General features: G+C 40.6%; 1 protein-coding gene and 1 long non-coding RNA gene across 2 annotated transcripts; both read left to right on the top strand.

Annotated features, from left to right (window-relative positions):
* The first annotated feature begins 4043 nt into the window (after positions 1-4043).
* Positions 4044-7715, top strand: tm4sf5 (transmembrane 4 L six family member 5). The gene is made up of 5 exons (XM_028997607.1): positions 4044-4217; positions 4534-4614; positions 5579-5724; positions 7191-7380; positions 7698-7715. Exons 1-5 carry the CDS (start codon positions 4044-4046, stop codon positions 7713-7715), a joined length of 609 nt encoding a protein of 202 aa, XP_028853440.1.
* A 4817-nt stretch (positions 7716-12532) lies between these two features.
* Positions 12533-17317, top strand: LOC114801397 (uncharacterized). Its single transcript, XR_003751508.1, has 3 exons — positions 12533-12680; positions 16066-16173; positions 16484-17317. It is a non-coding gene; the product is annotated as an uncharacterized LOC114801397 (long non-coding RNA).
* The last annotated feature ends 233 nt before the right edge of the window (positions 17318-17550 follow it).

Genomic DNA, 17550 nt, shown 5'->3' with positions numbered 1-17550 from the left:
TTCAGTATAGAAATCCTCTTTTTAAAACAACCTGCACATAATCCATATACAAACAAGAGATCAGTCCTAACATTAACTTTGTCCATTCATATTGTGCTGGCTTTCATGTAAGACCACTATGAAAATAAAATAATGGCATGCACATCAAATCCTCGGCTATAAACACAGCATGGCATTTCTGGGGATATTTCTGGGACACATGTGGACAACCCGAGTAATGGTGTCTGTGGTGTTTCTGAGGTCTTTCTTCTGTTAAACACTGTTAAGACAGGAGCTCTTGTACATATTGATGCAGGTCTGTCATAAGATTCACATGTAGATAATATCACTAATATAGCATTCTTTCACCTTTGAAATATTGCAAAGATAAGAAATATGATCTCAATGCATGATGCACAAAAGTTGGTCCACGCCTTTACATCAAGGTTAGATTGCTGCCTGGATGTTCTAGATAATGCATAAAAATATGAATTCCATTGATGAGACAACCAGAGGGCTCTAAATTGATTTGCAAATCTCAGCCACTGTCATCAGGTGATTCCTTTTCATTATTTAAAGTAAACTTGAAAATGCGAGAAATGCGAAAATGGATGCTGGGGAGGTGAAACAGAGGCTAGACTCTAGCAACTGTTTTAAGACCCACTCATTTCTTCTAACATTTCCTTTCCCTCTTAGTCTAGCGGCCTTAGTGAGCGCAGAGAAACACAGACTTTTAAAAAGCTGGTCAAATTCTGTTGGGCCGAGTCTGGCCTAACATTTTGCGCCCAATTACAGCTCTAGCGTAGTCAACCTCTGCTGAAACTATTTGAAACAGTTTCAAGTTTGGTTGTGTGCAATTTGGGATTGTCTGCTGTTTTTCACCATGACAGATAAGCACGTCTCTTAAAAGCACATAATATTATGAAGGTTGTTTGATCTAAAGAGCTTTCCTGTCAGGAAGGAGAAGTGACGAGACCTCCACCAGCCTCCCTCCCCTCTTAGCCCACTGCCTGCGCAAATCTCAGAGTTACTTGCTGAGGAGAAAAAGGGGCAACATGAAAGTCCACCCTCAAGAGCTGGACTCTGTACTGGATCCAGAAGTAGGAGAGCATGAGGTTGCACTTGAGGCCTACAGAGAAGATGGGAAACAGTCCTATGCAGGTAGCAACCGCAGATGAAGAGGTCCAGAGAGCAGCAGTCCAGAGAAGCATACAAAAACACAAGTTAAAAGAAACTTAATGTGTTAAAACCTAAAATGTGTTTTTTGACATTATAATGACATTAGTAAACAATTTGAAAGTGAAAGTGATTTGTTTTTGTCATTATCATCTGTGCACACAACAAAATGTGTCGTCTGCATTTAACCAAGCAGTAGGCAGCCATGAAAGGCACCGGGGCAGCAGTGTGTGGGAAAGGTACCTTGCTCAAGGGGACCTTAGTGGCACCTTCATGTCTTTGAACACACAACCCTGCCCACCACCGATTTTATAATTCTGTGAAAACACAAAATAACCTGTAATGCATACCATCCCCTATGTCTGTTTACAGTCGTTTTAAAGTGCCTTGAGCAGTTTCATGCGTGTGGCTATAATCTCTGTGTATGCTTAGAAAAAGTGGTTTTCAAATGTGATGGAAAATTAAAAATCAATATACTTCACATATGATGCAGGAGATCATGATGTGATGCATGATGGGCTATGTAAATAGGCAAGAATTGGTGGAGAAGTTGGGGAAAGAAAAATGTCTCCTCCTATCTAGCAGCCTCTCCCCAGTCTGCATCTCCTAACACACATGCACTTTTATTCAATTTTGCTTGAATTAAATTAAGGAGTTTATACATTCGGCACAAAGAGGTGACTCTGACCCTTTTTACAGTTTACTTGTTTGTTTTGTTAATCATCTAGTGAACGTTATGTTATGCATGCTGTTTAGGTGTGCATATTAGGTGTGTGGGTGTAAGTGAGCATTTTATTTATTATTATTAGATTGTATTATTATTTCATTGAACATTTGTATCTATTATTACACGCTTTTACCTGCTTACCAATTCTTTTTGCTTTCCCCCCAATCTTAGGTGGAGGCCTATTTGTAAAAATACCTATAAACGTCTGTTTATTAAGTGTGACAGAAGTGTATAAAACATGTATTATTTGCATGAGGAGTAACCTCTTTATTTATTCCTTTTCATCATCAGTTTCTGTTGAACAGATGAGACACAAAGTACAGTGTCTCAGCCAGTGGGGCAGTGGTGGCCTAGTGGTTAAGGAAGTGGCATCGGTTGCCGGTTCGAATCCCAATCCGCCAAGGTGCCACTGAGCAAAGCACCGTCCCCACACACTGCTCCCTGGGCACCTGTCATGGCTGGCCACTGCTCACCAAGGGTGATTGGATAAATGCAGAGGACACATTTCACTGTTTTCACCGTGTGCTGTGCTGCTGTGTATCACAATGACAGTCATTTCACTTTTTCAAAATAAAGTGCAATTGTTATAATGTCATCCTTTTTCTGATTGACCATAACAGTTAAAAATGTGAAATGTACCTTTGTGAGGTATTGTGGGGGAGCAATCAGATTGGTTTAGATTCAGTTGTGAGCCATACTGTGTCATCTGGCCATCACTAACTGTTAACTATTATCTGTGGGTGGTGAACAAGTGAAAGTTTTTCGTGATGCAGTTTCTAGGCTAAATTGGCCCAGTTGAACACCAATATATATATTTTATCATTTTATAGAGCAGTTCCAACATTAATCGATGAATGTTTTACCAGTAAAAAATATATTCCCTCCCTTGTGCATCACAATATCTGCTATCAGTTCTTTCCTTGTTGAGCTCCAGCTTTGACAGTCATAAAAACCAGACACACCCACTGAGTGATGGGTTTATCATTAGGCTTAGAAAAACTATGCATAATAAACAGTGTGCAATAAAAGGAGGACTTTGTACCAGTGGTGCACAGAAGTATTTTGAATGTAAAGGTTTGAATTAAAATGTAAAACATGTATAAAATGTGTATGTTATGTATTTAATAACAACAATGTATGGGCTAAAATGCAGATAAGCAGCTTAAGAATTTTCTGAGTGCTTCATGTGAGGCTATCTGATTATAGCCTTAAATATTTGTTGTCATATACATTAGATTACCCTGTCATTGAGCTCAGAGTAAAATAGATAATGAGCCCTGCTCATTCCGTTAGATTTTTTTTTTGTAATATGAATCTTCTTATTCTTGTAATGGCTCTCTAAAACATCGTGGTGTTTTAATGCTAAAATGATCAACTGCATAGACAGGAGGTCTTGAAACAGTATTTTTTGGAAGGCATGAATACGGAAGCTCAAGTTCACTTTATATAATGCGTAGGATGTGTGAACATAGGTTCTCACAAGGAATGGTCACCTATTTTACAAGTGGCCTTGTTGTAGGTGAATTCTATTGAAACCAATAGCAACACTTCCTGGAGGGTTACAGTGTAAAAAGCACTCTTATCGTAATGAATGAACCAACCCTGACCTCCAGTCATTGACAGCTTGGGTATGGAAGCAGCTTGCCAAGGGTACAATGTTCAGGCAACTGCTATGTGCAAAGCTTGTAATTGCATGGATAACATTCACAATTCACTCGCTCACTTAATTGGTGTACTGATGTGGCTTTGTGGCATAATAGTAAACATTTTGTCCAGTATTCTTATACCAGCAGTCCTGGGATATTTTGGCATGTCTGATGTGCTTGGCATTCCATGTCCCCACCTACTGCCCACCCAAAGGCTCACTATTCCTTCTTCCTGCTGGCTAGCCAATCATCGAAAGGACAGAAATCAGTTGGGTAAACATGAACAGGTTTCAAAGTGCATCCCACAGAAGAAGAACGCACCTGGTCTCTAGATGAGGAAGGACTACCGATAAGTTTGTCTTTTAGTTGATGTTTATTAGAACAGGAACTGAAGCTGAATGAGCGCATTATTATTCAGTTATCATTACTATTAATATAGTCAAGCTTGTCTGTATACTATTCTGGCGGCTTCATCTCAATAATACGTAGAAAAGAGAGAAAAGTGAGGGTGAAACATGTGTTGCACTGGAAAGTGTGCCCGGCTGGTGGGCCTGATTCTGCTGCCTTCAGCGTTTGCCTGCATGATCGTCAACCTGCTGCTCTTCTTCCCTAACGGTGAAACTCTGGAGACCTCACAGATTTCACTACAGGTCTGGCTGATGGGTGGCCTGTTTGGTGGAGGTCTGTTTGTAAGTTTGTTTTTTTTATTTTATGTTACCAAATTGTGCAGCTCTCTCATTCAAAATGGTTTTCTGAAAATCAAAGGAAAATATGTTTAATATGAATTTATCTGGCCCATTTCCAGATTTGTGACTGTATGCTTAGTCCTCCCAATTGATGACTTTAAGACTAATTAACGTTGATGTAAACATTAGATTGACCATGCTTTGACATCAGTTCCACAGTATAAATAAATGAAATGTCACTGAATGTAAATAGTCTGGAAGTTAAACTATAAACGTGTTATGAACTTTAAGTGAAATCCTTGAATCTTTTTCAATCCAGATGCTTTGTCCAAGTTGCTCAGCCATCAGGGCTGGGGGCAAGGGTTGCTGTGGGAAAGGTTGCTGTGGGAACCGTTGCCGGGTGAGTTTGGCAGCTCTTGAAATCAAGCAGGGCGTGTGTTTCAGCTAGAAAATTACATTTCTACAAATTCTTCACCTATGCACCAAGTGCCCACAGTCACTCTGGAGTGATTTTTACCCTAAATACCGCCAGAAAAATTGTTTTCATCTACATTCTAGTTACCTACAGCTAATACTCTGTCCATTAGTTCAACAGCACTGGCCTCTGCACAAATTATTGCACATTTCCTTTATCTCAAACAGAACCTTGTTTTTCTACCGGCAACTGCTGCTGTTTCTGTAGCTCTGTTTTCTGCAGACTTTTCATGTTTATTTCTAAATATTTCTGCTTCTAACCTCGAAAACTAAAAGGTATGCTTGAACTGATGTTTTGTACTTTGTGGTTTATGTGAGAATTCTGACCTCTAGTGGTGAAGTAGAGTAACTTCAATTCATGGCCTGGGAATAAATTTTAAAAGTTTGTTGAACTGTTTGTTGACCTTTGAGCCTAGCACTTGCAATTTGAGCACAACTGTGTCATTTAGATCCATAGTAAATTTACAGTATCTATTAGGTGTGTGTTTTGGCAAGAATCTCACGATACAACACGTATTGCGATAAATGTGTCATGCTACCATAATCATGATATATTGTGATACATTACATATTATGATATTCTACAGTTCATCGAAAATGAAAAAAAAAAAACAGAACTGAAATACAAGATGTTGTGAACTAGTGGACACCACAAATGTTAAGATAAGATGCATAAGACTGAAAATAATATTTTTAACTGCCAAGCAGTAATTCAAAGACCCCAGTTGTACAGCACCATCTACAGGACTGGAGGTTGTAGTTGCACGGAGACTCTTGCCGCTCTGATGTCCCTGTATCGATACAATATCACCACATAGACTATTGCTGTATTGATCATTTCTAACTTCCCTAGTGTCTATAAATAGCTATTGTTTCATTCTCATGGACAGATGCTGAATTCCGTGTTCTCTTCTGCGTTTGGACTGATTGGAGCAATCTATTCCACCAGTGTTGCTTCTGCCGGGTTGGGAATTGGGCCCAAATGTCTGACTGAAAATGGCAAATGGGAGTATCCCTTTGAGAATCGTCCTGACGGGTATTTATTTTATTTATTTGTTTATTTATTTGTTATCTTATTTTTTCTTTGAAATCTCACACATCTTCAATTACACCCTTCACAGCTTCTCCACCTCTCTTATTTGAACACACAACGCATGGATAACAATCACCTGGTGTCATGTTTTCTGAAGCTCTCTACATTGCAATGCTGAATGGCATTCTTTCCCTGAAACCTTATCTCAAATAAAATAATGGCCACATGTAATACAATCTATGATACGATTCCTGATGCCATCACTCCACACCTGCTTTTATCATAGAAATATGGCACATTGAGTCCTTACAGTCAAATATCTGTGTGATCGTCTTTTCGTCTGACTCCTTTTGAACAATTAACTGAAGGCTTTGTGTCAGTAGTGTACACTGTTTATCCACCAGGAGTAGCGCCTCCTGTGGCTACAGGTTCATGCAAATGCAAAGATTGCATCTTTATGACATAAGCTTCTTAATAACAAAACATGGAAGTATTTTCCGATTGGACTGGCTGGCGGGGTTTTCTGGCTCATATCCATAGAAACACTTCCTGGGTTGTCATCAGAGCTCCAGGCTGGTGTGTAGATATTTAAGACAAAATAGGAGCACTTGTTTCACAATGTGCCGTTTAACCCCTTTCACCCTTGTGTTTCACAGTCACTCCATTCTTCCTACCTGCTGCTGTGTAGCAGTGAAATTTAGGAGCTGCTGAGAAAGGAGTTATTCTGTTCTACAAACAAATGACAAACGAAAAATGAAAATGTGTATTAAGGTGCAACATCAACCCACTATCAGTATACGTTACAATTGCCCGGCCTCTAGTGCTCTGGAATAGACACCAGTAATTCATATTTTGTCCCCTCACGGGGAGGTAGTGGAAGTGCTATGACCAAAATGTCTTAAAATGTGTTCTCCTTAGTCAAAATGTTGTATAAGATTTTCACTATGAATATGTATATTAAGAGCATTTAATCACTTTACTAAAAACGAGAAAATAACGCATGCTGGGTTTACTTCATGGAGTTTTCAGGGGATTCTTGATTGTGACGGGATTAATTGCTTATGACCTTTACTGAGCTTTATGTTTATTTGTCCTAAATATTATCCTTTTGCCTCCTGCAAAAATAGATTTAGACCACCTCGTCCAGATTTCAATGAAGGTTCCATCATTGAATGAAGGTTAATAACTTACGATTACTGTGCATTTATAAAATCAAGTGGACCCAATTGATGACAACAAGCAATCTGTTACTCCTCTATATATGTACTGAATCTTTTGAAATTTTGAAATTTTACTGCTAATGTATTAATTATTAAATATGTAACTTTTCTAACCTTTGTTTTCAATCTGATATGTTATAATGTATTAATAATTAGTGCACATCTTCCTCAATCAGGATGTGATGCAGCTCTCTCTGGAGCATTCTTTTAATCCCTTCATTTATCTGCACTATTTTCTCATATATACAGCAACGAGAGTTATCTGGCGGACAAGACCCTGTGGGACCTTTGCAAAGAGCCACAAAACATCGTTTTATGGCACATTGTTTGCTTTGCCATCATCCTCTGCCTTGGCCTCCTCCAGCTCATTCTCTGTGGCATCCAGGTCATCAATGGCTGCATTGGCTGCTTTTGTGGTGACTGCCGGGACAGCAAGGAGGTAAGCACCAAGTGCGCATGTGCTCAGCTTCAAAAATTTTATTTTAGCGGGATATAGAGGGACCAAAGAAAAATGATTTATTAATTAATGTATTCCATAACAAATTAAACATAAAGGCTTAAACAAAGATGTCCAGTGGGTGTTGCAAAACTGGCCTTCTATCGTCACACTAACTGCCTTTGGGCGTGCACTTTTACGGGTTGAAAATGCATTATACTGTCACAATTTACAGAGACAATAGAATTTAATAAAAATTTAAGGCAAATATTCCTGTCCATCACTAACTAAAGTTAACTCTTCTGTCTGTTTATATGCAGGATGATGGAGGATTGTGAGGGTCTACGAAGTTGTTGTTGATATTCAACTGGACATTAATTCAGAACCATTCTGACCTTCACTTTATTGAATGGTTACTGCAGGTTATTGCTGGCAAAGATTGCATTTGACAATAACGGTATTCAACTGAACATCTGCCTGATTTGAGTTGATTAGTCATAACAATTTATGAATTCCTGTGACCAGATCTTCATTTTATAAAGAATAATTTTCAAAGCTGGCATTTTACACAAAACTGACATAAAATTCATGAGTGTCTAATCCTCTAAAGCAAATGTATATGTTGTGCAATTGACTTCTTGCATTCTTTTCATATTATTCTCTTTAATAATAAAATTATCAAGTTATTTAATCTAAAATTGTGTTTTTTGCAAAGGGATAAACAATTTAGTTTCTTAACAAGATACTTAACAAAATACAGTAACATATAATCACATATAATTAGCCACAACATAATATAAACAAATATTGGGTGTACAAGATGGCAATGAAAATATTTAATCAAGCTATAAATATCTAGTCACTTAAAAAATTAATTATTACAAAATCAGAAAGAGCTGCAACTCACTTCATATTGATGGGTCTGATTGTTAGTCTGCTACATTTTATATACTTGAAATAAAATCCTCATCTGAAAGTCTATCAACTGGCAGCAACAAAAAGAAACTATATCTGTGACAGAATCATAAGTTGCTATTGTTTATGACTTCTCACGTGATGACCAGGAACTGCTCAACAATGTCAAAAAAGTGAGAGCATCAAAAAAATTATTCCGCCTTCATTACTAAATTGTGTCACAGTGTACTTTACATAACATCCACCCTTGGGCCACATCTTGGAGTTCAGCCTGCCGATAATGCAGCTCTTTGCATAAATGCGTACAATTCTAAGGAAAGCACTTTTTGTATTTTAAGTGTCACTGTACAAAAGGAGGAACAGAAGGGAGTTTTAATAGACAAAACCAAATCGGCGCGATGGCTGGGAACACAGAAACAGGACTCATCTGAAAAACAAAATGCAACATAACAGCATTTGACCAACATGCAATGGACATGAATGTGAGAAAACTACTGAAAAGTCCTGATCACCCGGCCTAATCAATGAGCAGGACTCACACCTCTGTCAACTGGCATCACCTGACCAAAAGGATAAAAATACACAAACTGATTTGATTCAATATATGAAACCATTTTAATTTACATTTTTTCCCTTTCAATGCATGAGATACTTGCAAAAGATCAACTGCATCATGCTCAAACCTGTTTTCATCCGGTGTTTTATTTTTTCATCTGTCACAGATTCTACCCATTCCTGACATGTAGATAATCATCCATCTCAAACAGATCGCTGCGTCTGTGAGTCACTAGGGCGTGTGTCTGGTCACTGGACCTCCCTGTGTCTGCAGTCCACAAGCCAAAACGGTGAGGCCGCGCAGGTAAAGCCTGTAATCTTTCAGGGTTGCCAAGGCAGCCGGCGCAAATTTCTCAGTAGTTGTTACCTAACACCAGGATAAGCAATCTTACCACACTGATGAGGATAAACAACGTCAACCGGGGGCTGGCACCCAAACAGCGCCTGCTGAGCTGACAGATAAGAGCTGACGCTGCTCTCCCTCGCGCCTTTAACCGCCCCTTCAGGGCCCCCAGTCCTGACAACTGAACCGATGCCATATTTAGGACTTTTGCACAAATGTCACATCCCCCTGTCTGCACTCAAGTTACGTAAAGTTCCAGTCGCGAACAGGGACACTCCTGAATGCGCCAGTGAACATCGAGAGAGAGAGAGGGAGGGCGTAGGCAAGGAGCGAGCAGGGGCCAGGACATTCTCTGCTTTTTTTTTCTTCTGCTACTTCTAATGCAAGGCACGTGACAGACAAGACAGGCACAGTGTACACACTTCTGGTTGGATTGGGACAAAGGATGTCTTATTGCATTCAGTGGGACACAGCAATAGTCTAGTTTAGTTTTTTTTTTTTTATCCTGCTGGGTTCTCATCTTTAGCAGTCCACTCCAAACATCCTGCAGTAGGTACAGAAAGAAAAAAGTTGAAAAGGGCGTAAATAGGCTTGTAAGCAAGCCACTGCATGCTGGTTACTCACTCAAAAATGAAAAAAAAAGAAAACAGAAAATAGATGTGTAAGCAAAACCCATCTAAGCTTTCAAAAAAACAAGAGAGGGCAAATTGCTTTAGGGCTTGTCTCTACCTACATATCTCTGATTTCTGTATCGTAAAGCCAATACACACACAAACAAAAACACCACTCTGATAAATGCCACTGTGAAAAAAAGGGATCTGAATACTTTATACACTTATTAAGCATATATGACACAGTAAGTCATTTATAAAATCAAGTAAGTGTATTGTAAAAAAAAAATCAAGGAAGTGTATTGTCCCATTGGGCCTGCATGGTGAAAGTTATAAATGGTTTATTAAGTCTGAGCATTCATCTTGTGTACAGATACAGAGCAAGAATAGGGTTACTCCACACCCAACAAGAGGGTGTAACCTGCTGGCAAGGGGAAAAGGTTTCACATCCTTCTCTGTGGAGCGCTGAGCAGGACGGACAACCTTCTTTCACTCTGTCGGTGGTTGGGGTACTCAGTAGCAGAAAAGTGGGGTGACAGAGAGGGAAAAGCTGGGAAAGGGGGGCGGGGGGGGGGGTTCATACATGCAAACAGAAAAACCAGTCTGAGGCGACTTGAGCTGGAATGTGGCAGAAGTATTGCAGGGAGAAAAAACAGGGAGATTTACAGACACTGTGTCCTGTACATCTGTACATGAGTGTGAAAAAATCATGGACATGTTTACTCAGATTAACGAATGAAATGCCAATAAAAATATTTGAAGCCCAGGATTTATGAACAGTTAAAATGCTTTGGAATTAGCAGTCAGTCAAGGAATTTAAAAACAGACTTATACTTTGTAGAACTCATGTATAGTTCAGGTCCTTTGAATGCTGAGACTGTAATCAGTATCCACTGTTCAAATTCAACATTAGGTCACTCCTGCAGTCAGTAGGAACCAGGCCAGTAGTTATTATAAGAGTCGTTATTTTCCTCTGTCACTATTTATGATGCAGCTATTCTCATCTTGTACTTAGATGACCTCTGTGAAGCCAGTGGGCCAAATAACTAAAAGTGCAAAGCATTTGCACAAGTGGTGGAGTATTTGAATATGTTTTTTTTTTTTTTCATTTAAGCAAATTTGATTGGTCCACCATAGACAAGTGACAACAGCACAGCGATAAGGATGAGCCAATAAGTTTATGCCATCAGTGAAATACCCTTTGCGGGTCTGGACTGGGAGGTCTAGTAATCTTCCATGACTGAACTCTCGAGCATGTAATGCACCAGCGGCGACACGTTTTTCAATCCTGTGTTCATGGGAAGGATTCTTTTCTATTTAAGGAGCGCTCTTGGCCTGCAGTAATACACAATACACAAATCTGCAAATGCAAGAGCATCTGGCCAATACTTTATAACCAGACAGCAAACTGATAGGCACAGACGAATTCCTAGTGTTATGTGCAAAAACGTGTATTGTATGTTTCACCATATTTTGAAAGCACTGGATCCTTGGGTGACTGACTATCAAATTAAATGAACAATAATTGGTTTGTCCAGCCAGCACTCACCTGGAAGAAGTTCTCTGCTCCTGTCTCATCCTTGCTAAAGTATGTCAAGTCTCAAAGAGTAAAGTGAATCTTCTACTGAGGGTCAGCGACACATTCACTGCTACAAAACTGTCCTTAAATCATTAAAAAGACAGAGTGTGCAAGTTTGGGGAACAAATTAGAGATGCCAATACTCCAACTGGGCGTTGATATTAAGTGTTCTTGGCAGCTACCGTTCCAGCAGCGCCAGACAGGAGTAAGAAACAGTTATGTTAGCTAGTTTCAGATCCATGGAGCCACCACCCCACCACCCACTGAGCTCTTTATTATTTCCCACCCAGACCTGGTTTACGTAGCATTAGGTGAAAAAACCTAGCAGCAGGGCGCCCTGCTTCTTGCGCCCCCACCAAGAGGTCTGTAGTGGTTATGAAATTACACTATTTGGATTGCTTCGACTGGGAACTTGAAGCTCTTCTGCTGTCAAATGCATTCAACATAACTGAGAATCTAACATAAAAGTTGAATGTAAGTGTAAGAGAGTTCCAGGTTCTTACGTTCCTGGTGTTTAAGAGTTTTGCTGTTTCGCAAGTATATTCTGTCTGTGATGTTAAGTGAAGGTCTTACACACACAAACACATAAAACATGTCAGGGAAGGGAAGACTTGAATATTTGAGTGTGATGTCTGATGTTTGAATTAAATCAACATATTTTCATGCAAATACAGATTTTCACATCTAACATTGGTATTTGGTAGGAATTGTGCTGCAGTAATCTATTGTTTTGTGTCTTATATAAAGGCGTGTGAATGAGAGTAATAGGGTTGTGAGGGACCATTGGTCGGAGCCCGACACGCACGCTCCTCACGACCCCGCCTCGCCACGGATGTCGCAACGATCGGAAGCGCTCGGTGCGCGGTGGGAGGGCTAGGGGGGGGACTAATGCCACCAGGTCTCTGTGATTCGATTAAACCTGCAGGAAAGCTGGCGTTTCAGCTCACGGGATGTCGGGAGTTGGCGAGGTGGGGTGCGGGGGTCAAAAACAGAAGTTCGTGAACCCGCACAGCAGTGCAGGTCGACACGGAAATGACTTCCTGTTTGTGGACATTTTAACCAGCCCGATCCCCAAGACAGACTTTGAATGGATCGCTAATAAAAGGGCTTAGCTCGCCCGGGCTGGACCGGTTCCATTGAGAGAAGAGGCGGGGCGGCGGCGGGGGGGCGTGGCTGCTGTCCGACTTCCACAGATCAGCTATTTAAAGCTGGAAGCGCCACGCGAGTTCTGGAGAGGCTGGTGAGAACTTGCAGCTCCTCGGGACCTTCCTCCACGGAGAATTTCACGTTCCCGCATCAGGTAAGACGTGAAGCTATAATATAATCATCACTCCTAAAAGCGATCTGCTGTGAGAACACAGTAACATCTTATACCTCCGGGGGGGGGTGTGTCAGCGCCCTGCGTGCGTGTGATTGCGAAATTAAAATGAATTACTGTCTATTGTATACACAACAGAGTGAGAATTCAACTTTCATAGCCGCTGATTGACGGTGCACTAAAAAAAAAAAAAAAAACATTGCTCTGACGTCAAAGGAACATTCTAGTAGCAATAGGTAGAGTCTAAACTTTCAAGGCATTCCTTCTCAGGTGGCTCTGGAGGATAAGAGCTTTATATAATGCAGCTACCAAACAAGCCTGAGGTCTGTTCCATGTAAACACAAGCTCTGTGTTAAAAAATGAGCTTCGGATCAAATCCGATGTATAGCGGCACTCATGCAGGATTCCTCACAACCGAACCCGGTCATTAACCAGTCTAACGTGGCCATTAAGATAAGGCTGGAATGAGGACACATGGCTCCTCCAGAAATATTTGCCAGGACAGGTTACTTTAGTCCCCTGAGCAAAACTTGCACTCCTGGTTGGTCAGAGGCTTTGTGAAGGGAGGGCGGAGGAGCCGGAGGAGTCTGCCAGGTTTTCTCTAGAATGAATACCGAGAATAGGAAGCTAGTGACTATTCTCAGAACCTGGCATAGCCGGTATGGCTACTTTACCACCAAGGCTTGCCTGGTGGATCATCCTCATTACCTTTTACTCTTACATTTCACTTAACCCACTGAAGGCAGTTTAGGCGTATGCAATGTCACGACTGGTTTATGCATTTGTAACACTGAATCTTTATCACATCGGTGTAAAGGAGAAAAACTGAACGAAACGCGTTGTACACTGACCATAAGAATGCATTTCAGAAGGACCAAGTGTCCTGTCCCCAGGCCTGAAAAATAACTTCATTCTGGAATTTCCATTTTTGGAATATTGATTTTGTTCTGAGCATAGTTAAATTGTTGGCATCACTATGAATGAAACGCTTTCATAGTATTGTGAAAGGTTGAAGAAGAGACTGACCTATCATCATGCATCATTACACAGCATTCAAAGTGTGACCACTTGCAATTCTTTTGGATGCTTCCTATAAGTTACCAACAGTGGGCAGAATTGTATTGGATTGAACCTGCTAGATTGCTGACCTGCTGACTCTTGCAGGGCGGCGGGCATGATGCCACACGTCCGCGTTGCAGAACCTCTCGCCCCCACCCAAATCAGGACTAAATAGGACTCTAAAAGATGAAAAGAGTGTAAACAGACTGTCAGATTACGCTCGGTGTCCAGTTTTCCAAGCATGTTTGTAGAAGCTTGTAAACCTGTAGACTGAACGGGAAAGCTGGCTCTGCATACTGAAAGTTGTGAGTAAATGTTGGATAAGCACATGGAAAATATGAAGTTGAGCTACGCCCATCTCGAAAAGTCTTTGACCTTCGGTGTTTGCATACAGAAGGCAAACAGTAAATGGTTGTTATGGACCGCTTCTATCATAAGCTGGAAACCGCATACATATTAACTGGACTTTGGCATTTCTGGGTGAAAACCTGAGGCAAAGGAGGAGAAGCTCTGATCTGGGAAAAAACTCTTTCAGCTCAGTCCTCTTTGTCATGGCCCCCTTTTTCTTTTTTTTTTTACTCTGTCCTCTTTGGCACAGTCCCATCAGTCCCCTATTCACTTCATCCCTCGTTTCTCCTCTCGGTTTTGTCTACTTCTGAGCTTTGGCAGAGCAGGAAGTGGGAATGCCCAAATTCCACTCAGTCAATGTGTGTGTGTATGTAAGCATGTGTATGAAAACTAACAATGCGTGTTAGATCATTGGGGGTGGGATATTAATGCACAAGGCATTTGCCATGGAGATCCCAAAACCAGCACTTGGAAAGGTTATGGGAAAAAGAATTGAGGGGAACACTGTGTTCTTTTTCGGTGGGAACACTGTTTGTGAGTGTGAGAGAGGACCGGGACAGAATTTGGGCCACAGAATGATGGCGGGCAACCAGCCTGGAGTCCCCTGCGATATCGGAAGCCAGAGTGGAGTTGGGAAGCAGCCCAATTCTGATGGTGCATGAGACTTCTGTAGAGTTGGTGTGAGAGATGATCTCAGAGTCACAAGGTAGAAGGAGAGAGTGCAGTAGGGGTGGGGTCTGGGGCTCAGGGGCTGATGGCATTTGGGTATTTTGACATGGCACCACTTGCAATACCAACCCAGCAAAGTCTTCAAATGTCGCACCATAAAGCATTTATTGATGCAAAGACCAAATCAGGCTCTGTTCAGTGCTGTGACTAAAAAAACTGGTTGCATTTGTGTTTTCCGTTTTTCAATGAATTCCAGAATTTCCACCTTTTCCAGTAATTCTTTTTGTATTTTAGGGCACCAACTGTTTAGCCAACTGTGTTTCTCTGTTCTTTTAGGCACATTTCTGCAGCTTGGTATGATGTATGGCAGCTTTGTCAAAGCGTAAAAATGTGTAAGAACTATGTTACTTGTCTTTATTTCAAGCTTGTCATCAGAAAGGAATGACCAATTAGGACCAACACAAAAGCATAAGAACAGATTGGTGCTGTTGGGAAAAGGGAATGTGCAGCTTCGTTTTGCAAGCGCTTTCATGTCACGGCACGACAGCAACCTAGAGAACAACATCTTGACAAAATTATAATAACAATGTATAATTACAATATAATATGGGAACCACTAAGTAAACCTGCAATATGAAGGTGAATGCCATGTCTACGTTTTTTTCACCCCTAAAACCAGTGGGTAGTGCCAAACTGTCAATCATCAAGGCAGTTCATGACTCACCTGGCTCTGATTCTAACTTTCCTGTTCCAAGCCTTGTCCATACATGTCAAAAAACAAATTCAAGCTTAAAATTTTTGTGAGATCATGAAGATTTGATGAGGCGGCAACCAGTTTGTACAAGAAACTGCAACATATAAGCATTATTGAAGCCTGCGGGCTAATGTGACTGGAAGCTGACATTGTGTCGTAATTGGTTAGCATAACACGCCCCTTTCTGTCATTGGATCCATGACCTCAGTGGTTTAATTCCAACCAAGGATTTATTAGATTGCTTGCTTGTCATCATTAGACCACTGACATCTATTTAAAAGATTATGGGGCATTATACGAGGGTTTATCACGTGTTAGTGGTGTCACTAGAAAGGATTCATGCGTAGATATGTTTTGCTTTCATTCTATACCATGAGAGACAAACAAATCTATTTGTTTTTAATTCTAAAATAAATTGAAAAATACTAAACAGTAATTGGCAATACATTTGTGAAATGCCTGAAAAGTGTATTGACACTTAATAATATGTAATAATGGGATAGTAAGTCAACTCTACATTTTTCAATTTCTTTTCAGGCTCCCACACATCCCTCGGATCCATGGGTGTGAAAGTGCTCCAGTGCTTTCCATTCTACAGACGCTGCAAGGAGAGGTGCAAGGGGAGACAGTGCCCTCCAGAGGCAGGTGAGGGAGCTGCAATATGCTCAGAGGTGGTGATGATGACAGTGAACATATCACCACGTTTAAACAGGAGTACAAATTAAATAATTGTACTTTAAAGACCTAGTCATTACAGAAACCAATGCCAGAGAATACTTTTAAATCACAATTTTCCTAAAATTAACATCAGTTAGTGCTTGTCAGAAACTGAACGCTGGTGCATGTATCCTATGAATTTGACAGTATGTAAACTGTGTTAGGCTGAACAGTAGAGATTATTTATTGGAGAACGATCTTTCTAACCCCACATCTAATTTCTTTTGCGTCCATTCAGTGGCCACTGATGAGGTGAAACCCCGACTCACCTCAACAACATCAGTGACCAGTGATGGGGAGGGCGGAGGCCCTCAGGTCTACTTCTCCCACAAGGCTCGTCTCTCCCTCCGACACCAGCTAGACAGCAACATCAATGCTGTGGATGCCACTTACTAAAGCCCTCGAGCCCAAAGCTCCAGTGACTGTTGCTTTCCAAAGGATAGTAAAAAGATTTGACCTTTGATCTCATATCACCTCTGAGTGGAATGCTGGGAGGAGGAAGAGAAGAATGTGGAGGTGTAACGGGGAACGTGTGACTGACCGGCTCATGTTGAAGCTACCAGATTTCACCCCCAACATTTACCCCATACAGATATCACAAATAATAGTGATCACTATTCACACCGAAATGGGAAGAGTTGAGGACACAACGTTTACATTTTCAGTCCAGAAAGTGCATTTTATTTTGCCTGTGTATTTTTCTGTGTGTGAGAGAGAATACAGAAGAGTGATAATTTAGCAGTTCGGTTGAGAGTACATTGGAGTTACTAGCCAACAACTCCACGGTTTTGATTATTTTTTTAAGATACATTTGTACTAATCTTTAGAAATTTGAGATGAGCAAGTGCTTTCTGTAACCCGTAGGGATTTTTCAGCCTACAGACTCTTAACAATATGTCTCCAGTCCAAACAGTCTAACAAGATATATGTAGCTATAATCACAAATCTGTTGTTTCAGTGTTGCCCACAATTTTGGTATGTAATATCATGTGTAAACAAGAGAAACTTTTCTTAAGAGGTTTATTTTTTTCAACTTTGCAAAAAATATTAATAAAACTCATGAAGTTCTTAATTTTGTATTCATTGAAGTTTGAAATTTAGTGTTGTGTATGAAACAAGTCGCTTTATGGAAACACCTGCAACTACCAGGTACTTTATAAATCATGCTGCTTGTATTGAGCGTCTCCGAACATGACCAATCCGAGACATTAAACAGTAACAATCCTTCGGCCAGGTGGGTGGGTACCAGTTCTTTGTTGAAGCTACAGCGGTCAAGTGAGAGTAAAGCAATGTTCAGAGATACAC

This window comes from Denticeps clupeoides, chromosome 1 (assembly GCF_900700375.1).
Source record: "Denticeps clupeoides chromosome 1, fDenClu1.1, whole genome shotgun sequence".
Classification (NCBI taxonomy): Eukaryota; Metazoa; Chordata; class Actinopteri; order Clupeiformes; family Denticipitidae; genus Denticeps; species Denticeps clupeoides.
The sequence above is the reverse complement of the archived record's forward strand: the minus strand, read 5'-3'. Positions and strand labels throughout refer to the sequence as shown.